General features: G+C 56.2%; 6 protein-coding genes across 6 annotated transcripts; 2 read left to right on the forward strand and 4 right to left on the reverse strand.

Annotated features, from left to right (window-relative positions):
- Positions 1–205: 205 nt before the first annotated feature.
- IE81DRAFT_138535 (hypothetical protein) lies at positions 206–724 on the reverse strand. Its single transcript, XM_025510330.1, has one exon. It carries the CDS (start codon positions 553–555, stop codon positions 265–267), a length of 291 nt encoding a protein of 96 aa, XP_025369488.1. The 5' UTR covers positions 556–724; the 3' UTR covers positions 206–264.
- On the forward strand, positions 474–3,684 carry IE81DRAFT_323652 (hypothetical protein). The gene is made up of 12 exons (XM_025514016.1): positions 474–1,301; positions 1,395–1,504; positions 1,575–1,670; positions 1,753–1,775; positions 1,849–2,116; positions 2,181–2,205; positions 2,283–2,548; positions 2,625–2,710; positions 2,785–2,802; positions 2,874–2,925; positions 3,000–3,307; positions 3,386–3,684. Exons 1-12 carry the CDS (start codon positions 893–895, stop codon positions 3,540–3,542), a joined length of 1,818 nt encoding a protein of 605 aa, XP_025369489.1. The 5' UTR covers positions 474–892; the 3' UTR covers positions 3,543–3,684.
- On the reverse strand, positions 3,674–4,946 carry IE81DRAFT_138718 (hypothetical protein). Its single transcript, XM_025510332.1, has 2 exons — positions 4,366–4,946; positions 3,674–4,291 (listed from the first exon to the last, which is right to left on the reverse strand). Exons 1-2 carry the CDS (start codon positions 4,594–4,596, stop codon positions 3,785–3,787), a joined length of 738 nt encoding a protein of 245 aa, XP_025369490.1. The 5' UTR covers positions 4,597–4,946; the 3' UTR covers positions 3,674–3,784.
- Positions 4,947–7,593: 2,647 nt separating this feature from the next.
- IE81DRAFT_330317 (subtilisin-like protein) lies at positions 7,594–11,345 on the reverse strand (the record flags this gene model as incomplete). Its single annotated transcript, XM_025515184.1, has 7 exons — positions 7,594–8,799; positions 8,886–9,791; positions 9,865–10,138; positions 10,211–10,319; positions 10,383–10,475; positions 10,550–10,958; positions 11,031–11,345. 7 exons carry the CDS (start codon positions 11,343–11,345, stop codon positions 7,594–7,596), a joined length of 3,312 nt encoding a protein of 1,103 aa, XP_025369491.1.
- Positions 11,346–17,836: 6,491 nt separating this feature from the next.
- IE81DRAFT_282401 (kinase-like protein) lies at positions 17,837–19,024 on the forward strand (the record flags this gene model as incomplete). The annotated part of the gene is made up of 3 exons (XM_025511533.1): positions 17,837–17,938; positions 18,011–18,224; positions 18,282–19,024. Coding segments are annotated over 3 exons (1,059 nt in total), but the record flags the coding sequence as incomplete, so codon positions are not given.
- Positions 19,025–19,837: 813 nt separating this feature from the next.
- IE81DRAFT_280799 (hypothetical protein) lies at positions 19,838–21,437 on the reverse strand (the record flags this gene model as incomplete). Its single annotated transcript, XM_025511505.1, has 6 exons — positions 19,838–19,943; positions 20,018–20,128; positions 20,195–20,277; positions 20,335–20,442; positions 20,519–21,216; positions 21,284–21,437. Coding segments are annotated over 6 exons (1,260 nt in total), but the record flags the coding sequence as incomplete, so codon positions are not given.
- Between the last annotated feature and the right edge of the window lie 559 nt (positions 21,438–21,996).

Consider the following 21,996-nt stretch of genomic DNA (forward strand, 5'->3'; position numbering starts at 1 on the left):
ACAGTCACATTTGGGTGGGGGCGGATGCAAGGACCTCTTCGAAACTCGGAGAGACCAAAAAACAAAAGGCGAACCATCGGGGATGCGCCCCGCTTCCGCGCGAGACGTCATGCACCAGTTGCGAACACCCTATGCTCAAGGGTTAAACTTCCAGACGATGGCTAGCACCACTGTACTACCCAACCCGGGCACACTGTGAATAGACAAACAGCAGTACATATAGCCCAATCATTTGCCCGCCTCTTCCGACTTTCCACGAGCAAGTCAAATGAACGTACCCTTGGCGCTCGATTCTCTTGAGCAAGCTTGGCCTGTCGTTGTCGGGGAGAAGTCATCGCATGACCAGATTGCGGCCAAGGGAATCATGGATGCGCGGTAGCATTTCGATCTTATTTTCGCGCTATAAGGAGGGAAGCGTCGTCGCGCTCTTGATCCTCTGCGGGGAAAGCCACTCAAATGGTGAATCTTGCATGAGCGCTGCCGGCGCTGATCGTTCCGATGCCGTGGCCGCGCTTGTTTTTTTCTTTTTAATCCCTGATCGATGCATGCCTTCATGATGGATCACGAATGTGGAGGAGGGCCGCCGGAATGCAAGCTTTGGGCTTAGGGTGCATGGCTCGAGGGTGCTGGATGGATGCATGCATGCATGCGGGAAGAGCCGACTTTCTTGGAGTCGTCAGAGTGGCCTTCGCAGAGGTTGGCGACTCTCTCCAGCCTTCATCATCGGTGCGCGATGCTCAAGATCCGCTGCCACAATCAGTCCCTAGCCCGAAGCAGCTACGCTGTCCAACAGTAGCCTGGATAGAGCATCTCGAACTCAGCATTCGAATAGCCAACCCCGTCTACGATCAGCTTCATACCGAGCAGGCTCGCTCGCTTGCACCAGGGCACGATGGGTTTCGAGCTGGAAGTGACGCCTCTCAACGTCATCTCGACATCTTTTGGAGCTTTTGTGCTGCTATATGGAATAGTCTCGCACAGGATCAAAGAGAGGCTCTACCTCGGAGAAGCGCCGTTCGCTCTGTTCTTCGGCATATTGTTGGCTCAGTATGGCGTGCCAGAGTACCTGAAGGGCTCGCCTGGTCAGAGCGCGGATCCACTCGATGGTTTTGGACTTGGATTCAGTAGATTCATCATCGGTGAGTGGTCGTATGGCATGGTCAGACAATCCCTTGGCTCGCTTATCTTTCCCGAACTCTCTTTGGCGCCCTGTGCAGGCACGCAGCTGGTGTTGGTCGGCATTGAATTGCCGTACAAATACATCGTCATTGAGATGGGAAGTCTAGCGATGCTACTGTTACGTGAGTGAACAGCGCTACAGATGACCTCAAAAATCGAAACGCACAGCTGTGGACGACGACGCTGAAGCGCAGGCGCCTCCTCGATCGCTTTAGCTGTCATGACGACCATGTGGATGGTCACCTCGCTCTCGATCTGGGCGGTCATTCCCGGCGTGTCTCCACTGGTGGCGCTTGCAGTAGCCTCGTGCGCTACTCCGACAGATGTGAGCGGCTCAGCACCAAGAGATGCTGTGCCTCTGGGATGGGCCTGCTGATGCCACTCTCCTTTCACAGCCTGTCCTGAGTAACGCGATCGTGAAAGGCTCGTTTGCCGAAGCGTACGTCTCCCCTAGGATCCGCAACTTGATCAGCGCAGAGAGTGGCGCCAACGTGAGTGACGAAACATTCTCTAGCATTTTCGTATGGCCTACTGAGCTGCCTCTGTGCGCCGTTCTTGCTCGGCGCTCGCTAGGACGGCTTTGGCCTACCATTTACGTAAGTCCGAGCTTTAGTTAAGTCAGCATGGCTGTATGGCTTCTTCTCACAGTAAAAGTATTCCATTCTCCAGCTTTCTCGCCCTGAATTTGATCCAAAAAGCATCGACAGCTGAGGCGCTCAAGTCCTGGGCGCTAGAAGTGGTGCTGTGGTCGGTCGTCGGAAGTGTAGTTTGGGGAGCCGTAGTCGGTTTCACGGCCAACTATCTTCTAAAGGTGGCCACGAGGTACTCTCTCATCGACAAGGAGAGCTTCTTGCTATTCGGAGTCGCTATGGGCACGTTCGTTGTCGGAAGTGGTGGACTCTTGGGCGTCGATGATCTGCTCGCTTGTTTCATCGCTGTGAGCATTTGCAGCTAGCATGGTCAGAATTCAACGTATGCTGACGCTTCGATTCTACGCTCAGGGTAACGCGTTGACTTGGGACGACTGTGAGATCGGTACAGCACGCAGTGGTCGCCGGCGTCGTCCTTCCTGCTGATTGGCCTCTACTTCTGCACACTCACAGGGTACCGTAGAGAGACGGAAGACGATGATCTGCAGAACATCGTCGATCTTCTCTGCAACGCTGTCTTTTTCACTTTCATTGGCGTCACAATCGACTGGACCAGCTTCAACGATCCAGACCTCGGCATCACACCAGTGCGGCTTATCTTGTTGAACGTACTCGTGCTCTTACTCCGCCGTCTGCCTGCCATGCTGCTCCATCAGCCGTTCATTCCGCAAATCATCGATCAAGGAGAGGCGGCATTCATGGGGTGGTTTGGACCAATTGTGCGTTCGGCCGGGTGTAGCGCCGCGAGCTTGGCTCTACAGGTCGCTGACAGCCATTCGGGAAACACTCTCACAGGGTGCCGGCGCGGTGTTCTATGCCTTCCTGGTTCTAGATGCCATTGAAGAGGGCGATCTAGTCCCCGACGCAATTCGCATTCGTAGGTGAGTGATTCAGGCTTTCTGTGTGCTTTGGCTCGGTTGTCTCATCACCACATTGTTTTCGCCTCGCCTGATAGCATCATCAAGCCCATCATGTGAGCACTACACTAAGCAGCTCCACCTCAGGTGCGGCGTCTGACTTTCTTCAACGTTCGCGCTCGGGCAGATATTCTCTCGTCTTAGGCAGCGTGCTTGGCCACACCTTATTGATTCCCGTGGTGAGCTTTATGCCAGCAGCGTTTGTGCGAAGAACGTGATTGTTGACGTCCGCATGCCTACGAACTATCTGCAGATCAAGCTGATCTTCACCAAATTCGGCGTCAAAAGCATCAAGAGCAACGCCGTGGCAGACGATGCCTCAATCGTCGGCTCACAAACCTCGAGTCGACTGCAAGAAGAGCGGTACGAAGCTGGAGAGGGCCATGCCCCTCACGACGAGGCAGCAGAGAGGAGGGATAGGCGGATGAGTGAGAGTCAGAGAAGGCACTCAATTTTGTCTGCCATCAGCGGCCAGCAAGCAGATATCATCGGAGGCTACGACGCGGACGGAAACTGGGTCGAGGGAGAACGAGCCAGCTGGAGGATCTCGTCTGGTCACAAGTGAGTCCATTCTTGCGGTCCCGGCCTGTCATCCAGTCCCTAAGGATTGCACCTCTTACGTTTCTTTGCCATTTCCAGACTTGGACCGCACACGCGAGTGCGCAATCCTCAGGGCGGAGAGGTGCGCCTCGGAGATTTCAAACCAAGTGCATGGCACCGCGGCGAGGAAGAGAGGCAGCGCGTTGAAGGTCTCCAAGATGAAGCTACGTACGGAGCTCTGGAGGAGGGAAGATAGCAGGTGCTCAGCGTGCGACATTTTCCGATCATTTCTCAGCTCTGACTCGAGCGAGCTGGAAAGACAGCTCGCTGTATAGGTGCTTCAAGGCTCCGCTCCACCACGAAATGGAATGCAATGCAATGGATTAGTACAATGAGATCGAAGTAGCTGCACGACGCGGAGACGCTAAAGTGGCTTGCTTGGAGGCAGTCCGGCTGAGCGAGGAAAAGGGGTCGCCGGGCGATGGATGTGTGAGCGGCCTATGCTAAAGCCGTGGAGCTGGAGCCGGAGGCTGGTTGGTGTTTTTCGCCCGGGTTCTGGTGAGAGCCTAGTGTGCTGGTAGAGCCCAGGAGTGCCCCTATCAGTCGGGCGTCTGCCGTCAGCTGATGTTCGCGAACGCTTGAAGTGACGTCCCTGGTCCGCTCCTCCGAAGTTGAGGATCGATTTCTGGCGATGTGGTGTTGATCAGGTTCAAGGTGCGCGGAGCCCGTAGCAATTTCTTCGAGGGCATCGTTCAACTGCCTCCAACTTTGCTGCTGGAGTCTCAGGGCGCCGAGCGATAGCGAGGCATCTCTGTCTTCTTTGCGTGGCCCGTGACCGCTCATTGCACCCTGAAGAGGCAACGTATGCCCACGACCTGCGCTCCCCGCCTCTGTCCGAGCAGCATAAGAGCTTCCTTGTCCAAAAAGGTTCACTCCATCCGAGATCGCCGGTCGGCCATCTGCGCGCAAGGTCGCGGTTGCTGTCCTCAGAGAAGTTTGAATGTCCTACAAGCTCGCAGGGGGGCTGGTCAGCGCGGGCTCCTTCCTGCGAAGCACCTGGGTCAGGCTTCCTTGCTCACATTTAAAGTCGCGAACCACTGACTTGCTCTACCCTCGAACACCTTGACGCGATCAGCGCTGCTTGCGGTGGATGGTAGACTATCGCGAGCCGCTTGCGCTTGGTGCTCTGCGTTATCACTCCCCGCAGCTACAGCCTTCTCCCCGTCCGAGGTGATGGTGACAAGCGCAGAGAGAGAGCCAGCAGTCTGCATTAACAGATCTGCCAATGCCTGACAAGGAGGTCGGCCCATACAGAACTTGAGAATCAGCTAGCTAGCTCAACTTCGAACGTAGGGTGCATATAGCCTTCCTGAAGCCCGTGCCTGCTCACCCGATCCGAGTCCATCAGTCGACTTATAGCCCTCTCTCTCCTCTTGTTGTGGGCCTTTCTCCGCTCATCCTCGCGCCTCTCCTCCGCCAGTAACAAGCTATCCTTTTCTGCTCTCCTGATCCGCGTGCCCTCATGCGAGCGCCTGGGCGAAGCAGGGCCTCCTGAGCGCAACGTCTGCTCGCTGCTGCCTGCTAAAGATGGCGGTGACGACTTCTCTGCTGTAGCATCCGCTTTGCCAGGTACGAAGCCGCTCGGCGCTTCCTTGTCAGCCATGTCGGCGATCGTCGAGAGTGTAGATAGATGTCTTAAGGCTCAGAAGAATGACAGAGATTAGGGTGCTGTCCGCTGGCAACACGGTCCTCGGCAGTATCGGCGCCAGTCGTGCAAGAGCAAGATTTCTTCGCCGCGTCTGCTGGCCCCACCTTTTGAGATCGTCGCGCCAGCGGACAGACTCGCGAAATTGTCAAAGGGCGTGCGTACCTTCTTGAACGTGCACGAGGTGCCGTGCGTTGACAAGGTACTTCCCTCGCGCTGCGTAGCAAAGAGCTTGCTCAATGCAGAGACCGGCACGGTCTGAAGGGCTGAAGAGCCTGCAAGGAGCTGCAATGTTCCAGTGATAGATGCTGGTGCTTGCGCTTGTGCTAGCTGCCGGAGCCAACGTAAAAGTTGCGGCCTTGAAGTTGACTAGTGATGTACGAATTGTCAGTCACGCAGGCCTTTGCGGCGTCTTGAGCAGGTCAGTGCTGTGTTCAGGAAGGGAGATCGAGCCTATAGACGAGGGAGACGGTGCTGTGCTGCACAGCTTCGAGCTCCTTCCAAGCACAATCAAATCAGGTGCTGGCTGTAGCGAGTCCTGATGAGCAGCACCGACGCGAACGCCCAGCAGCAGCCTTTTTGGTCCCATGCACAAACGCGCAAACCGACGAAATGAGGGCCGCGCTGTAGTCACCACGAGTCGCGGGTGAGATACGTATGACGCAAACAAAGCAAGCGGCGAAACCCCAAATGAAGAATCGCACTCACACTCATCAGACTTTGAATCGCGAATAAGCGCACCAGCGGCTTGTTTCCGCGCGCGTACATGTACGTACAACAGCACCCATGATCACCGCGCAATCGTGAGTTGCGGCACCGCACTGCGCTATCAAGTCACGAGTGAAGAGTCGTGAGGGTCAGAGTCATGAGTGCAGCCAAAGCTTATAGCATGCTGCAACGCTGCAGCAGAGGTCCATTTCAGGATCTAGACCCGATCTCCAGCTGCATTTGAATTCAAGCTCCGACGCGCTGAACCGAGGCGGCATGCACCAAAGGCAAGAAGAAGAAGGAGGAGCAGCAGGAGCAGGAGACCAAGCGGGCGAGCGAGAGCTTCTTTGAGGATCAAGATGGCGTGGTTTGAAACCTTTCCGATGGTCGGACTTTGGTACCTTTGCACGCGCGGGATTCACAGATCGTTGTTGCTTCAGCGCCCTACACTCGGTTCGGACAGCAGCTTTCCGATCTGCCTCTTCACCTGGCATCGCTGGATCATTCACGATTTGAAGTGTACCGGTACTCCACTTGCACTAGATGTACATCCACAATTCATGATTGTACTTGGGTGCGCAGTGCGCAGTGCTCAGGAGGCACCGTGAGTGCGTCCCCTCAACTCAGTGACTGGCGCTTGCTGGTCGTCACTCCCCCCTCCCTCAACGATTCCATGCAGCATTTGCGTGCCTTCCCTTGCGAGGACGTGGGACGGTGAGTCGATCGGCACCACCGCACGGCAATCTCAGTCAAAGCAAATGCTCGGTCGGGTCTCGCTCATCTGGCGGAGTTGCTGGAGGAAAGCCAAGGCGAAAGGAACACTTGCGTCATTCGTGCCAAAGGGCCGAACGCTCGGACCTTTGCTGGTTGCGCCGCCGCCGGTCGAAGTCGTACTGATCGATCGAGCCAGCACATACACGCATGGCGTGCGCCCCCAGTCATGCAGTTGCGAGTGTTCAATAATAGATGCGTAGAGGCCTCTTCGCCGCACCTCCCTAAACAATCCTCTCCTGATCAAGTCTTGCAGCGCTTGTGCTGAGAGTCGTGAGCGTGATTGCCTTGCTGGCTCGCCAGCAGCCTTTTCCGGTGACGAGCCTGAGTGCACTGCACTCAGGTCAGTTGCAGCCCGCGCGCGCCGTACGGCAATCACAAATCATTCACCAAATTGCAGCACCCTGCTTCATAGCCAGCGCGCCGAGTAAGAGCGAGCTCGCCCGACCCTCACCTTCGGGGGCCCACCGTAGGAAAAGCCAATCGTTCATCATGAAACTCGGTGCAGAGGCAGCGTGGGGCTTCTCTGGACACAGGTCGCAACCACGTGAGCCACTCTTGTCAGTGGCTTGGATCCCGTACACGTGAAATTCGCTCGCCGCCACTTATTGCTGCCTCACCCTACGGTCGCGAGCATAGAAACTCCGGCAGCTCGAGGAGCGTGTTTGTGCAATTGTTGTGGCTAAAAGCGGTTGCGATCAAGCCACATCGTCGGATATACTCATGACTCTCCCTGACTGCCATATCTGCCGCATGCCGGCCGGTCCTTCGCACCTGATATGCAGATCAAGCCCACGCATTTGCTGTGCAGCGCAAACTTTCCCGCTGCTCGCCATTCATGCGTCGGTCCCTTTGTAGAAGCCCGTTGCCTGATGGCGACCTGCAAACCATAGTAGCATGCCGGCGGCACAATAGAAGACAAACAATGAAGGCTTGCAAAGTAAAATGCCTATTAGAGGAATCGCATTACTGGTCACAGAGTGAAAGGAAGGTGGGATCATTATTGGCTTGGCAACAGGAAGGGGAGCGACCGGACAAGGGGCAGAGAGCGAATGACCCGCGGAATACTGAGCGCCTGACCGCTCTCCTCTTCCGACACGGGCATTCCACACCTCGATGATCATCAAGGCGGGTCCCCCTCGTCATCGCCTTCGCCATCACGATCATGACCAAGATCGCGGCCCTGTTGACCTTGCCCGTCTTGAGCATACACAAATTCTTGCGACAGATAGCTGTCGTAGCTCTCCGACAACATAGGATCTGCGAGAGGCTTGAGGGCACGAATGAGGATCTTGTACGTCCCTGGCTTGATGACGTACCGCTTGCCTGCCTGGTCAACAGCAATGTCGGATATAGCCTCGTGGTCGTAAGGGTTGTGATAGTTGTCGTGGCGGCCTTCGTTGTTGTATTGCTGTACGATAGCGATGACCTTGACGTCTTTGAACAGCTTGGGAGTCTCGGCGCGTGGGGGAGGAGGGTTCGGCCCAGATTTCGTGACTTCTGTCGAACCCTTTGTTGTCTTACCCTTGTCCCCAGATTGGACAGGATCAGTGGTCGATGCGCCTCTGCGATCCAGCTCGCTGCGCTTGGACGGTACCTTGAAGCGCTTCTCGAAGCGCTGTGCCATGGCAGAAAGATCACGTCTGGCGTGCTGTCCTGGTTGATCTTCGGGAGGAGCAGGTGCAGATTCAGGCGCCTTCCAAGTATAAGTTGCGGGAAACGTGGTGTTTGGCTCGACCAAGGCGACTTGGACCCAGGAGGTGGGCGACAGGCTTCTAAAGTACCAGCTGGGTTGTAAGTCGGTCTGATTGAGATTGAAAGTAATGTTGTCGGACGGCGTGAATGGCAATTGAGCATTGCCAACAAGTGCTACCGCTGTGCCCTCGTCAGGACCCCAATAGTTGACGGTGGTGTCCATGACAACACGTTTGCTGAGATCCTCCATGATGCCCCCATAGCTGACCGAGACTGTCCCGAGGTCCTCTTTCGACTTGGCCAAAATGACCCCTGAATACACTTCGAAAGGCTTGTTCTTAAAGTCATCGGCTGGTTTTGTAAAACTGATCTTGACTTGCTGCTTTGCGCCTGGTTCCACTTTGAAGGTTACCGGCTCGAAGGTCACCTTGGCGGCGTCATCCGTGTGGTTGAAAGGATACTGGGTCCAATTCAGGAAGCCATCGTCTTCGTAGAAAGTTGCTGCGACCAATGCACCGTGAGGTTGATGCTGCATGGTGTACTCCTGAGGCATTTTGCCGTCATTTGTGATGGTGATCGTGTGCGTTGGCGCCAAGTGGTTCGTGTAGTTGAGGCTGATGAGGGTAGGTGTAACCTGTCAAGGGGAAGGTCGTTGTCAGACCCGCTCAATGTGCGTCCGGCAGGGCCTCGCGGTGACAAGCGTGATACAGATTGACTTACCGACGTTGTCGCATGGACAGCGCGCCAGATGTCGATCAGGCCGGCACCCTGCCGACCGGCGCTGCTGAGCATCTTAGGATTTGTCGCGGTGCCGAAAAAGCCGTGCGGGTCCTCCAAAACCTGCGTGGTGGTGGACTGAATGCGGTCTCGAATCTCTGCCGGCGTCCATTTCTTGTCTCTTCGCGCTTCCTTGAACAGAGCCACGCAGCCAGCGACGATTGGGGCTGAAAAGGAGGTGCCACTGATAATGCTGTATCCACCGACCGCTGCGGGTTCTACACCGATGATGTTGCCACCAGGCGCCACAACGTTTGGCTTGAAGAATGTGTCTAGGGTAGGGCCGACGCTGCTGAAACCGCTAACAGCGCCACCCGAATCTTGGTTCTCGAGAATCGTGAAGTTGCTATCCAGAAATCTTACGCTCAATTTCGAGCCCTTCGCAGCACCATCAGCGAGAGCGAGACCGTCCTCGTAAGAAATTGTGCCGACAGTCATTTGTCCATTGTCCCACTCGATTGGTTCAACGTAAAAGAGTGCTCCAGGAGGCGGCCGATTCGCGATCAAGACGTATTTGGCTCCGTTCTCCAACAAATTCTTCAACTTGACTGTGAAGCGACATTGACCACGCCACACCATGACGACTTTGCCTTGGAAGTTGGTGGACTCTGGGAATTGTCTGCAGGCGGATCCAGCGTTGTACTTGGTGTCGAGGACTACGAGCGGCAGGTCCAAGGGCTTGCCAGCTTCTTCGACGAAGGCGTAAGTGCTGTAGACAACAATGTCCTTCGCCTTTTCAAGTCCAATTGCCTGGGCTTTGACGCCGATGTAATGTGTACTGTCGACTGATCCCACTGCAAGAAGATCGTCGGCACTGCCCGTGTCGGTCGTCGAGAAGCTTCCGGTTTCCTGTGCAACGGACACATCTGTCAGGGTTCAACGCTTTGCCATCCTATTCAATTCTTCCATGGATTGCACTCACTCCACCGGCGTTGCCCGAGGACACCACGATTGGGATTTTCTTTCCAGCCGCATTCCATGGAGCGAGACCGGGCGCGTCTGCCCATCCACCTACCCCCCCGATTGACATAGAGATCAAGTCGACGCCGTCCTTCATAGCAGCGGCCAATGCCAGCAGCAAGGCATCGGAGCCAATACCATTTTGGCAAGCCATAACCTTGTACATTCTGACTTTGGCGCCAGTCGCTACACCTCTGAAGCCCCTTTCAGGGTCGTTGCCAATGATGGTCGAGGTTCTGGCGATGAGGAGTCCAAACGCTGTCCTCAGTGACTACCAGGTGCAGACCAGCAATTATGAAGCTACTCACACGTGCGTCCCATGAGCGGCAATCGAAAGCGTCTTCTTCGTGGGGCACTTTGGCATGACGTCTTTGTCCGGAACAGGCTTGCCTCCGAAGCGATCCTCATAATCATCGCCTGCAAATGTGGCGGCTCGGCTCAGATTGTATCATGATGAACGTGACAGCAACCACCACGCACCTACGATATCGATACCGCTGATGATCGGGCACTCCGGTCCGATGCACGCTTCGCCAGCTTTCTTGCCTCCGTTGAGTGCAGACAGCGTGTAGTCTGGAATCATCCAAGGGACATAGCAGACGTAAGGACAGTGGTACGATGCGGTCCGCAATTGGCCGATCACTCACCGACACCAGTGTCAATGATGCCAATAGTAACATCTTTGCCGGTGATCCCTTCCTTTTGAAGTTTATCCACGCCGATCATGACATGTTCAGGTAGCGGTCCAGCTGCTAGAGCTTTGATTGCTTCTGCGCTTGCTTTCGCGCTGGAGAAAGCAGCCGGGTGGACCTCTCCAACGGCGCTAACGCTGATGACGCCCGGAATCTGACTCAGGGAGACGTGGTCAATGTCTGCAGCGAGCTGCACCGACGCGCCAAAGAAGACGCCCTCTGCCTTGATGTCCACTCGCTTGTCGTACTTGACACCGTTGGCGTCAGGCCCTGCACGTTTGGAAAGGTACTCGTGAAACGCATCGTGAATGTCTTCTCCATCTCGCCTGACCAGATCGGAGTGGCCTGCAGGATCTAGCTCCACCTAGCGCCATGAAAGGAAGCGAACGGTGTAAGCGTCGTTGCGTGGATTAGGCGTTGTCTGAGCTGTACTCACGAGATAAGCTCCCTTGACCTTGTTTTTGGGGGGCGAAAGAGTGGTGCTGCCCTGTTTCTCTTCGGCAACAGACATGTTTGCGGCAGGTGCTACCACGTGGTGATCGAGGGCGGCCGTTCGCTGCAATTTTGAAGCGCCATCGGGATGATCCGCCAGAAAGTTAGAGATGTGATCTTGGCGCTCCACCGAATCGGTTGTTGTAGTTGGACCGATGTCTTGAATCTTCGAACCGACGCTCGTCATACCCTTGCGTTTCCCAAACGCTCCCAGCACCATGCAGCTGGCTATGACGATTTGCAACGGTCGAATCCGCATGTCGACGAGCGCTTGTTGTAGGCGTCGATGATGTGAGGGAGGCCGTAAATGACAGTGTAGCTGGGCGCGCCAGCGAAGGACGGATTGCGCTCTTCCGCGTCGTCCAGCAGACGGAGTGCAGCGAAGGCACCGCAAGGAAAGGGAGATACGAAGGGAGAGGATCGCGCACAGCACAAGAGACGAGATGCAGAGATATGAGTCTAGGTGTGGATGCGGTGCGCCCTTTATGTTTTTATTTGAGCCCTTTTGGTGCTGGAGAGAGGCCATTTTGATGCAACCTCATCGCAGACTCCGGTCCGGAGTTCAATCTATCCAGCCTGGCGGCTGCGTCGACCTCGATTTAGAACGCCTTGCCGATCAAGGGACCGCGGTGGGAAAAGGCGGCCTGAAGATCGCTCGACTAGACCACTCTTACACCAAAGGGCGCAAATGTGATGTCGACTATGAGCTACATCTGGACCTTGTGGCATTGCTCGACACTTTTGCAGAGGGTCTCGTACGTGCGACAGGTGTGAAGTTGCGCGGGCCTGGTCAGTGTCGCGGCTCGCAGGTCGCTGGTCGGTCGAGCGGTGCTGGTGATTCCCCTACCCATGGTGGTCGTGCAGACTCAATGCTCGGTGCACTCTCTAACATCGCTGACGCGGCTTTTTGGATTTGAGCAGACGATAGTCTGACAGGTCGTTCCAAAGAGCAAAATGTCTGCGTCACTATCGCGCCCACCACGGTCCGAATGAGAAAACTGCGGTCTAGGCGCCCTGAATCAAGGTATAGTCGATCATCCGCATGCTCGTCTCGGGTTTCCGCTATCTTAATATGGGCTGGAAGGCGAGGAGAATGAGCTCCATACAGCATCTTTGAAGACGAGGCCAATGTCGAATCGAGACGAGATGAAGAGCGCTGCTGGAAACGCATTGAGCTTCAACGTCCGCGCATTCAGCAGGAGCCAGCCGAGGGCGGGGAAGTGGTGAGAGCAGGACGTCATAGGAGAGCCGGATTGTCGCCCCTCCCACTCTGAGATGTGCAATTTGACCCTCGGAAGCAGTCAAGGGGGCATCTTGGTGGGGCACGTTGTGGACGCTGACCGAGTGCGACGGCGACCGTCATAGCCGGCGCAGTCACGAGGGTCAGGCTGCTGCGCTGCTGTCTAGGCTAATTCCGGCGACAGTCTCATCGTGTTACTGTCCTGAGCTCAAAATCGCGAATGAGTGAATGTATTTTCGGCGTGCGGCACGCTACATGTATATTGGTTCGTGCACGAGCACCTCGGAGCGATGTTGCGTACCTGCGACCACGTCAGCCTCGCCCAATCAACGTGTGGCCGAGACTCACACTGCTGTGGAATGACCTCCACCCAGCCTATTTAGCACGATCTTGGCGCTTCGACCGTCGATTGACAGCGGGAGACAACCAGTCAAGAGTCTGTGTCCGAGTTTGACAAGACGACACCTGCAGTCGTGAATGGCGGTCGTGGACATTACGGTGTATGCTTTCAGTCCCACTTCATGATGAGAGTCACTGTAGTCGAGGACAACGTCCTCAAACTCGACTCATCAAACTGCTGCTCGAACTCCGCGGCGTGGGCGATGCCTACGATGCCGCACGTCGCAGCAGGGCTCTGCGGATGTCTTGCGGCACACAAGCTGCATGCAGCTGCGAGACCCGCGCGTGACCACCCAATCAGTTACCGCGGTACAAGACTCGTGACTCCATCACCTGATGACACCGTGGACTCTTGACTGCAAAAAAGGCTCGCACGCCCTAGCGGAGCTGATGCAGCCAAGCCGAGCTAACGCCTCCCCACGGCGACGAGCGGGCGTGTTTATGCACGCCTCGGAGCAGATCCATCGAAGGTGGATGCTCGTATTATATATACTCCTGACTTCAGAGCTGACGCTACAATATACCCTACAGTCACGAGTCGTGCGACCTGAGTCAAGTCGTGAGTACTACTTTGACTCAATTCACCCTGCGCTCCGATACGACACCTATATATACGTGGACTGAGCAGCAGAGCGAGGATCGGTCCACCGCAAAGGAGCTCGTAGCTGCATGCGTGCGATAGTAAGCGTTCACTTTCACCCCACCAACCGCGCATCCATTCACCCAGCGGAATGTGCTGTGACTTTGAGTATTGAAGCAGAGCAAAAAGTTCAACGTTTCACGCCAATGTTGAAGGTCGAGGCAGGTTGTGATCTGCGGGCTCGCGCATTCAAGCGGTCGCGAGAGCACGTTCGCAATCTTGAATCAAAAAACCTCTCTGGAATGGACTGCTGCGAGCAAGGTGAGTAGGCTTGTAAGGCAGACATGTACGTTTGTATGCACAGATGCCGGCCGCTTTTCCTGCTGCCATGTCAAGCCCTTATAACCACGAATGCCTGATGCTTCCCCAGCGTGAATGTATGCATGAGCACATGTCCGACTGCTGGATGTCTCGGCGGGCTCAAGCCGCGACCGTCATTTTGATTATGGGGTCGGTCAAGTCGTCACAGCTTAGCCGACGCAACGCCACGATGAGCGCGGGGAAAGGGCCCAGCAAAAAAAGCTTACAATCGTGAATAAGAAATTGTGATCGTGTTTTGCTGCGTGCTGCGCCCAGAAAATTTACGCGCAGCTAATTCTTGATTATTATTATTGTGACGCGCGCCGAGAGTCACAAGCGCATCACGCATCAGCAGCGGCAGGTACCATGCCCCCACGCGCGTGCTCCTCCTTTATTCTGCTGCTGTAGCTGCTACAACAGATTATTTGGCACACAGCATAGCAGATGAATCGCACGCCGGCAAAGGGCGCGGCGAGAGAGACACAGAGAGCGCCGCGTTCGCCCTGCATGTTTGACCTCGGCCAAGCTTTCAAACGCGGTGCACATGTATAGGCGCAGTCATCAGTCCACTGCAACGTCTCCATCTGCCCCTCAAACACATGCTCCCACACCTATAGACCGCCATCCGTTGGCACCGCTCCGGTCTGCGAGCCCTTTCTGCGCTACGCTCCCATTCGCACTTGACGGGCACCACCGTCATCCTTCTCCTCCAGGAATGTGCTCGCTCTCCTGAACAGTCCCCCTTTCGACGCCTAACACCAAGAAGCGATGAGCCTACCTTGCTGAGCTGCGACGCCTGTTGTGTCTGCGATCAAAACTTCATTCGCGCCTCTGAATCATGCCGCTAGAGCGCATCAGACCTAAGCTCTCCTTCGACGGAGATGCTCCGGCCTACAAACAGGAGCCTAGCGCTGAGAGTGGTGCGAATGTGGGCCGAAGCAACAGCAGCTCCTCATGGAAGAGCAATCGCTCCTATGGAGGCTTCTCGTCCATCAGCCCACATTCAAGCTATCAGTATAGCGGGGACGACAGTCACACCAAAGGCGAGGCGAGCTCCTCTTCTGAAAGCGCAGATCTTCTGAGCAAATTGGGTGGCGTAGGCGGGGTCACTCGATCCGGATCATGGGGCCGCGCAAGTGTTGGCACTGGCTTCAAAAGTATAGGCGGTGGCGGCAGGTCATCCCTCATTGCTTCGCCCGAGGAACAAGAACATCTGGATGAAGGAGGCGCCGCATATAGCTACAGCCCACCAGGTTCATTCGCGTCGCTCAAGGGCAGAGCAGGCGTACTCAATGGAGAGTCCGGACATGTGGTTCACTCGTCAGCTTCTTCAGATGTGCCCTCATCGTCATCGCGCACTTCCACATCCTCTTACTCCGGTGCGGCGTTTTCCTTGCGCAGCTTGTCCAATCGGAATTCTGCATCTTCATCATCGTCAATCTCCCATCCTTCTAGCTCTCGACATGGAGCAGGGTACAGCGACGGTACGATAGGGCCTGCTGACGAGGACTCACAAAGCCGCACATCTCAGCGCAGCCGCACAGCGTACGATGACGACCAGGGCTCCATTGGGCGGCGGAGCAGCTTGGAATATTGGAGGGGAGATGACGATGCATCACCTTCCCAAGATCGCCCTCCTTCAACTTCCAATGTGGGGCCTAGTGTCGGACGCATTCGGTCTATCGGTCGGGGCAACAGACCTAGGAAGACTAGCAGTGAGCCGCCTTCGAGGGATGAGGAACGCAGCTTTGAGGTGAGAGACGCATCCTTGGCTCAACGCCCTTCAAGCTCTGGGCCGGGCATCAGTCGCATTCGTTCTATCGGTAGAGGCGGCCGACAGGCATCTCCACCGCCTCTGCCGCCAATGCCTTTTGCAACATATCCTGCCGAACGTTTGAGCTCTACCTCAACGATGCTGGAGATGCGCGATACTCCGACCGTTTCCGCAGTAGACGCGCCCGTGCCGCCGGCACAAGCCAGTCCGCCAATGGAGTCCGCATCAGCGATCTGTTCCCCACACCGTCCAGAGACGGTTTCTGCGCATCAGGTGTCACCTAAGTCGACGCCCGGCTCGACGGCTCGAGAGGAGTCTTTCTCGAGGGAAGCATTCGGAGTAGATTCAGGTGCCCAGCCTGCTGGGCGCAGGCAAGGGCCTCTGCATTTGAAAATGCCAAGCAACGAGCCGAGATCGGATTGGGGCAGCCCTGCATCTAGCGGCACCCGCTCGCCTCCATCACAGTTCCCGCTGCGTACTGCACCGCTCTCTCATGCGGTGGACTTCAGCCGAATGACTTCTCCATCGCTGAGCTCCTTGGCCGCAGCTGCTGCCGAAGCTGCGCAGACTGGTGATCCTCAGTCGACAATGCTGAATGCTACTCCACAACTGCCACGGAGACACAGCGGGGCATTTGCAATACGGACCAGATCTGCGCTTTCTCAGCATGCAGGGCTCCAAATGAGCTTCAGCTCAGGAGGAGGCGGTCGAGCTGCAGCGCGAGCAATGGAGCGGTCGCATGATCCAAGCTTGCCACGACCGAACGCTCCGTTCAGCGAGCTGGAAGCAGCCAGTCGGAGACCCGCAGCGTCTGTGGAGCAGGAGGGCAATGCGTCGAGGTCTCGAGTCTCATCCCTCGTGCCTACCAGCCCGCTAATGGTAGCTAGCACCACACCTGTCAGCCCTTCTGATGTGCCTGCGGATTGGACGTCGCTTTCCGGATGGTTAAATCGTACTGGCCCAAGGCTCACAGATGCTGCGACTGCACTTGGCCGCCTGGGACCGGATCGCACACCAATGCCTGGCAATTCATGTGCGATCGCGGGCTCGCTTGCCTCACCGATCGCACACGCTTCTCCAGGCATTCCCACTTCTGCAGCTTGGCTATCAGCTGGCAGTCAGATGCGTGGCAGACACGCTTCGGGTTTTTCGTCTCTGACCTCCTCAAGCAGCAGCGACCTTCCATCTCCGAGCGATCCGCCAGAAATGGTCGCTCCACCACTGAGCTCTCGCGCCGCCGGCACCACGCTCACTGTACCATCCTCTGACGAGCTCACTTCTGACGCTCGCTCGAGCAGCGGCTCTTCTGGCAGCTCCACATGGAGACAGCACGCAAGACAGACTCTGCAACCTATTGACGTCCCGGCCTTCAGCACGGCGCTGCTGCAGCCACCAGCAAGCGCTTCCCAGCGCGTCTTGAGCAGCTCGCCTACGAGCGCTGTTGGCCTTGGGATCGGTCCGTCTGCTGGGGCGGCATCTTCTCCCGGAAACACGTTGGACTATGCAGCAGAATCCTCTTCGGCATTCGGCCATCTTCCGCCTTCGGCAAGACCTTCCATGAGCCGCTCCTCGAGTTCCCTCGCTGGTATGATGCTGCGCACGCCGACGACAGAAGAGTGGAGCAGATACTTGGCAAGGCAAAATGCCTCCGGTCTACCGACGCCCGCGGGCGCGCGCAGTCGCACGACAACCACCAGAAGTACAGGATCCAACCTCAATGCGAAGAGGAAAGGCTCGGCAGTGATCGCGCCGGGCGGCGACGTCAGCAGCGGGTCCGATGAGGATGATGACGTAGAAGCAGCGAGGTATCCACAAGAGGCGTCTGCAGGGGATACGAATGAAGCAGGTCAAGCCCAGCACATGCTTGAACGTCTCAAAGCAGTGTCGATGAGCCGTTTAGCTGCAAGTAGAGCAGGTTCTTTGCTTGCTCCGGAAGCCGACTTGGAAAGCGTTCACGAGGACGAAGAGGAAGAAGAGGCAGATGGGGACGGTGCACGCTCAGTGAGCTTCTCCCTTCGCGGGGGCGAAGAGGACGACTGGGAAGAAGGTAGCAGCGTCTCATCAGCCGAATCCAGTGTCAGTGTTTCTAGCTCAGTGGAACGGATGAGAGCATTACACGAGGCGATCTCCCGCCCTCCTAGCAGGAAGGGTACACCAATCACCTCGAGATCGCAATCTCCAGATCGGACAGGAGTGCAAGAACGAGTGCGATCAAGTCCTTCGCTTGCTGCAGGACTTGCGAGTAGCTCGCCTCTGGCCCAAGTTGCTTTGCCTTCGAGCGTCCTGCCCATCCCTTCGAATGCTAGTGTCGCAACTGGAAAGCGAGGACGCAAGGCTGCCTCAGGAACGACGGCTGCATCTTTGCTAGGTTACCCGGCAACCCTTCACGGCGAGCGCCGGTGCATCAATGACTTTGTCATCATTTCTGACATCGGTAGAGGTGCATACGGTCTCGTAAAGAAGGTCAGACTCAAAGGCGAGAATGGCGAGCCTACAGGAGTGAGTGCGCTTGGGTTCCCTGTGGACAGCATTGGAAAGATGTTGACTTCATCTGGCGTCCTTTTCCTGCAGCCCGAGTTTGTTGTCAAATACATCATCAAGTCGCGCATCCTGGCAGACTGTTGGCGCCGACACAAGACACTTGGTCCTATACCTGTCGAGATACACGTCATGGATCAGCTGCGAAGGCTCCCGTATACGCGGCCAAAGGTGGCTGCACCATGGGCTCCCGAGCGCTTGTTTGCTCGTCAAGCGCCTGAAAATCGGACACTGTCCCCGATCACGAGTCCGGAGCTCGACCCAGTCAACAGCGCTGCCCTGCCCGAGGGGTCATCTGATGAAGTCTGCCACCCATCTTTATGCGTCATGCTAGACTTCTTCGAAGACCACGAATTTTACTATCTGGTGATGCCGTACCTGACTGGTACTCAGCCAGGTAGAGACAATTCGCAGGATCTCTTCGACTTTGTTGAGTCGGCACCGGATGGGCTCTCTACCATCGAGGTGCGCAGCATCTTCGGACAAGTCGCAGATGGCGTGCGCTTCCTTCATGCCAACTCGATCGTGCACCGCGACATCAAAGACGAGAATGTCATATTGGACTTCCGCGATGGGCGAGCACACGCACAGCTCATCGACTTTGGCAGCGCTGCGCATGTTCGGCCTGGTCGGCTTTTTGATACTTTCAGCGGCACTTTAGATTACGCGGCGGCAGAGATCCTGCGCGGCGAAAAGTACGGCGGCAAGGAACAAGACGTATGGGCTTTGGGTGTGGTCGGGTACGTGCTTCTATGCGGAGACTGCCCCTTCTGGAATGGGGAAGAGGCCGTCGAGGGAATCGCTGCCGGGACACGAGCAGACAACGCCCTTAGAGACAGGTGCTTGATTGGAGAAGGTAGACCTGGGGATCCTCGAGAAGCGTCTGCGCCCGATACGACGCCTGAGGACAGTGGTCAGATCGATGGGGGTGGCAGATTGGACGACGCCGCCGACCTCATTCGACAGTGCTTGCAGCTCGATGTTGCACTTAGACCTACCGCGGCCCAGGTATGCGATCATCGCTTCCTGTCGGGTCGCGCAGGATGGCACGGCCAGGCCGGGTGGCTGCAGCCGCTTCACCAGGAGATGAACATTGAAGCTGCATCGGTGTCCGCGAACTCGACCAAAGCGGAGACTCCTCGTCTCATCAGGAATCCAGAACTTGCAGCGCCGCCACCTCCTGCAAAAGTCGCAGCTTGAGTGCAGGGTGGGATCTTATGATCATCTAGATGAATTTATTCGGACGCTACGGTGTGGCATGGATGTAGATCGCCGCAAGGAAGCTCGTGGTCCCTCCTTTACTGTGGAACCAATCTTGAACGTTACCTTATCAAAGCACAAGAACAAGCAGCTCTTTCAGCTCTTCGTGAGCCGCAATGCGATTTGGTCCAGTGTAAATTGCATGCTATTTGCTGATCCCGAATGAACGATCTGATTTTTCGAGAAGAAGCCACGACTGCAAAGCGGTCTTGAAGAGATACGACCACGATTGCCTCGCTACCTGTGATGGACGTGCTCGTCGTCGAAGGGATCAGCGTCCTCATCGCCAGCCTCTTGATCGAAGAGAACATGCTGGGGTTGGTCGTCCGATGCAGATGAGACGGAGGAAACACCAGCGTCTGCCGCTTTGAATCTATTCGACTTTTCATTCGCGGTGCGTTCGATGCGATCGTTGCCCACGTGGCCCATGTCGAAGCTTGCGCTGTCTTCCGAGCGTCTTGACGTGCTTCCGCTTGTGCTCTGCTGTCCGCGTGTGAGGCGACTTTGACGAGCGTCAGATACGCTTGATCGGGCCAGTCTTTCGTAGCCCCTGCCGGAGGCCAACTCAATATGTCCGCCATTTGAGTTGCTTCGTGATGTGCTCTCCAAAGCATGACGGCGTGCCATGCCTCTCTTACCGCCGGAAGAAGTGTACAAGTCCACCAGCATGTTCGCCCAAAGGAAGAAGATGCTAGCGATTGAGAAGCTGTGAGAGCAGGGTGGGGAAGTCAGAACGTCTGAATGACTTGGGCACCCTCTGTTGCAGTTTGCTCAACTAACTCGATCAGTCCCCACGTGATGTGGTCCACGCCCTGGTCGTTTGCCCAATGCAGCTCCTCATCCGTGGCTGACATGAAGAGGACTCCCGCGGACATGAGAAGGTAGATTGGCCTGAGGGCGAAAGATGAACTACTTCAACAGGCGCTGCAACAGGCTGCAGCTTTCAATGATGCTCACAAGTATTGCCACGCCTTGATTTCGAACCAGCCTGATTGTCCCGGTGGATGTCCGAGAGCGATGAGCTGTTGTTGCTCTTGCTCCTCAGCGGCTTCGCTGGCGTCTGAGCCCCTCGTCCCACCTGAGCCTGTTGCAGCTACGCCTCCACTAGGTAGGTCTCGGAGCACAAAGCAAACTTCGATGATACGCGCGAGGCCTGCAGCCATGAGCGTCCAACCAAAAAGGGCGTGCACCATGGTCGAGAGCATCTGCGGGAACAAAGGGCGATGAATTTGAGCTACTGCAAAGACTAAATAAACGCGCAGCATCGAGCGCAGGACCCACCAAGGCTTGAGCATGGCCGCTCATTGCCCATCCTGTAAGAATTATGACTACAGCAGGTAGCACACTTCTCTTCCCATTTCTGCTGGTCCACATGCCCGCCGCTCCTGCTGCGAACCATACAACACCGAGCAGAGTATGCTGCAAGTCTTTGTGCGTCCAAGGTCCGCCGTGGTGCTCCGTGAAAGCGTTGACGAGACCCCAAGCGGTGATTACGCAGCTGTCTAGGAACTCCTGAGATATTCTTCGTCTGCGCAGCCACAGAGCTCCGGCTTTAAGGAAGATGAGGAAGAGGACTCCATAGCCTATGAATGCTCCTCCCATGATTCCGTGTGCCAAACACTGGCCCAAGTGTCCTCCGAAGCACCAATTGCGAAGCGTGATGACGCCAAGGACGGACTGTACAAAACCGATGATGGTGAAGCCTGTGCCAAAGGCCCCGTGTATGCGGACAATAACGGGCCTGATCCGCTTCTCACCGAAGCGAAGGTGCAATTTGAGATATGTGCCCATCAGAGCTTGTAGGAGCATGTACCAGATCAAGAACGATGCGAAGGTGCCGTGCGCTGTGTGGGGAAAGCCTCGAGAAGTCTTGCCGCGAGGTTGTCGGCCCAGTATGTAGCCGCCGCTTGTCAATACTAGTGAAGTAACGGAGAGTGGCACGTGCCACCTTGACCTGGTCAAGCCCAGTACCATAGCCACTGCGGGGCAGATTAGAGGTGATGAAGTGAGCAAAGCTAAGAGTTCAAGGCAGCTGGCGCGACTCACAAGGGAAGAGTCCCAGCCAAACAGCACCTTGCAAAATTATGTGCATCCACAGCATCGTATCGATTGGGAGAGAAGGGTCGGACGGCTTGAAGCCGCCGTGTCCATGATCACCGTGCGCCATCACACAGGGCATGAGCACAGAGGCGAGGATGAAGTGGAAGGCGAAGCCTCTGCCAGTCGATCCTCCCCAACAGCGACCGACGCCCGCAAGCATCCTGCTGAGTGGCGTCCGCCTGCGGCAGAAGTGATGGTCGCAGCTGATGGGTGATCTTCGGTCAATATGGAAGAGAAGAAATTGAGAGCGCAAGATTGCAAAGTTGATCGGTGTGAGCCACGAGCAGAGGTCCGCCAAGCGTGGCAGCACGAGTGGAAGGGGATGAGGCCAAGAGATGTTTGAGGGCGTTTCGATGGCGGAAGAGAAAGGTGGCATCCCAAGTGACGAGTGCCTGTTCCCGCTGGACCTACTAGAGGACGCATCGTCGGCAAGCGAAAGCCGAATGGTAACGGCCGGCGGGCAAGGCGTGACCCTGCATGCATCGGCCGCATCAGCACCGATGCGCTACCTTCCTTCCAGCTGGACCCACGGCTGCAGGCCTTTTGAGCGCTAATCATTGTGATCACTGAGCTGCAGGACTCGCGAACAGAGCAGGAACACGTCGCTCAGCGAGCAAGCCAATCGATTCATTCGTCACTGTTTCGGCAATACCAGTGGT

The sequence above is a fragment of the Ceraceosorus guamensis genome, assembly GCF_003144195.1.
Source record: "Ceraceosorus guamensis strain MCA 4658 unplaced genomic scaffold IE81scaffold_31, whole genome shotgun sequence".
Classification (NCBI taxonomy): Eukaryota; Fungi; Basidiomycota; class Exobasidiomycetes; order Ceraceosorales; family Ceraceosoraceae; genus Ceraceosorus; species Ceraceosorus guamensis.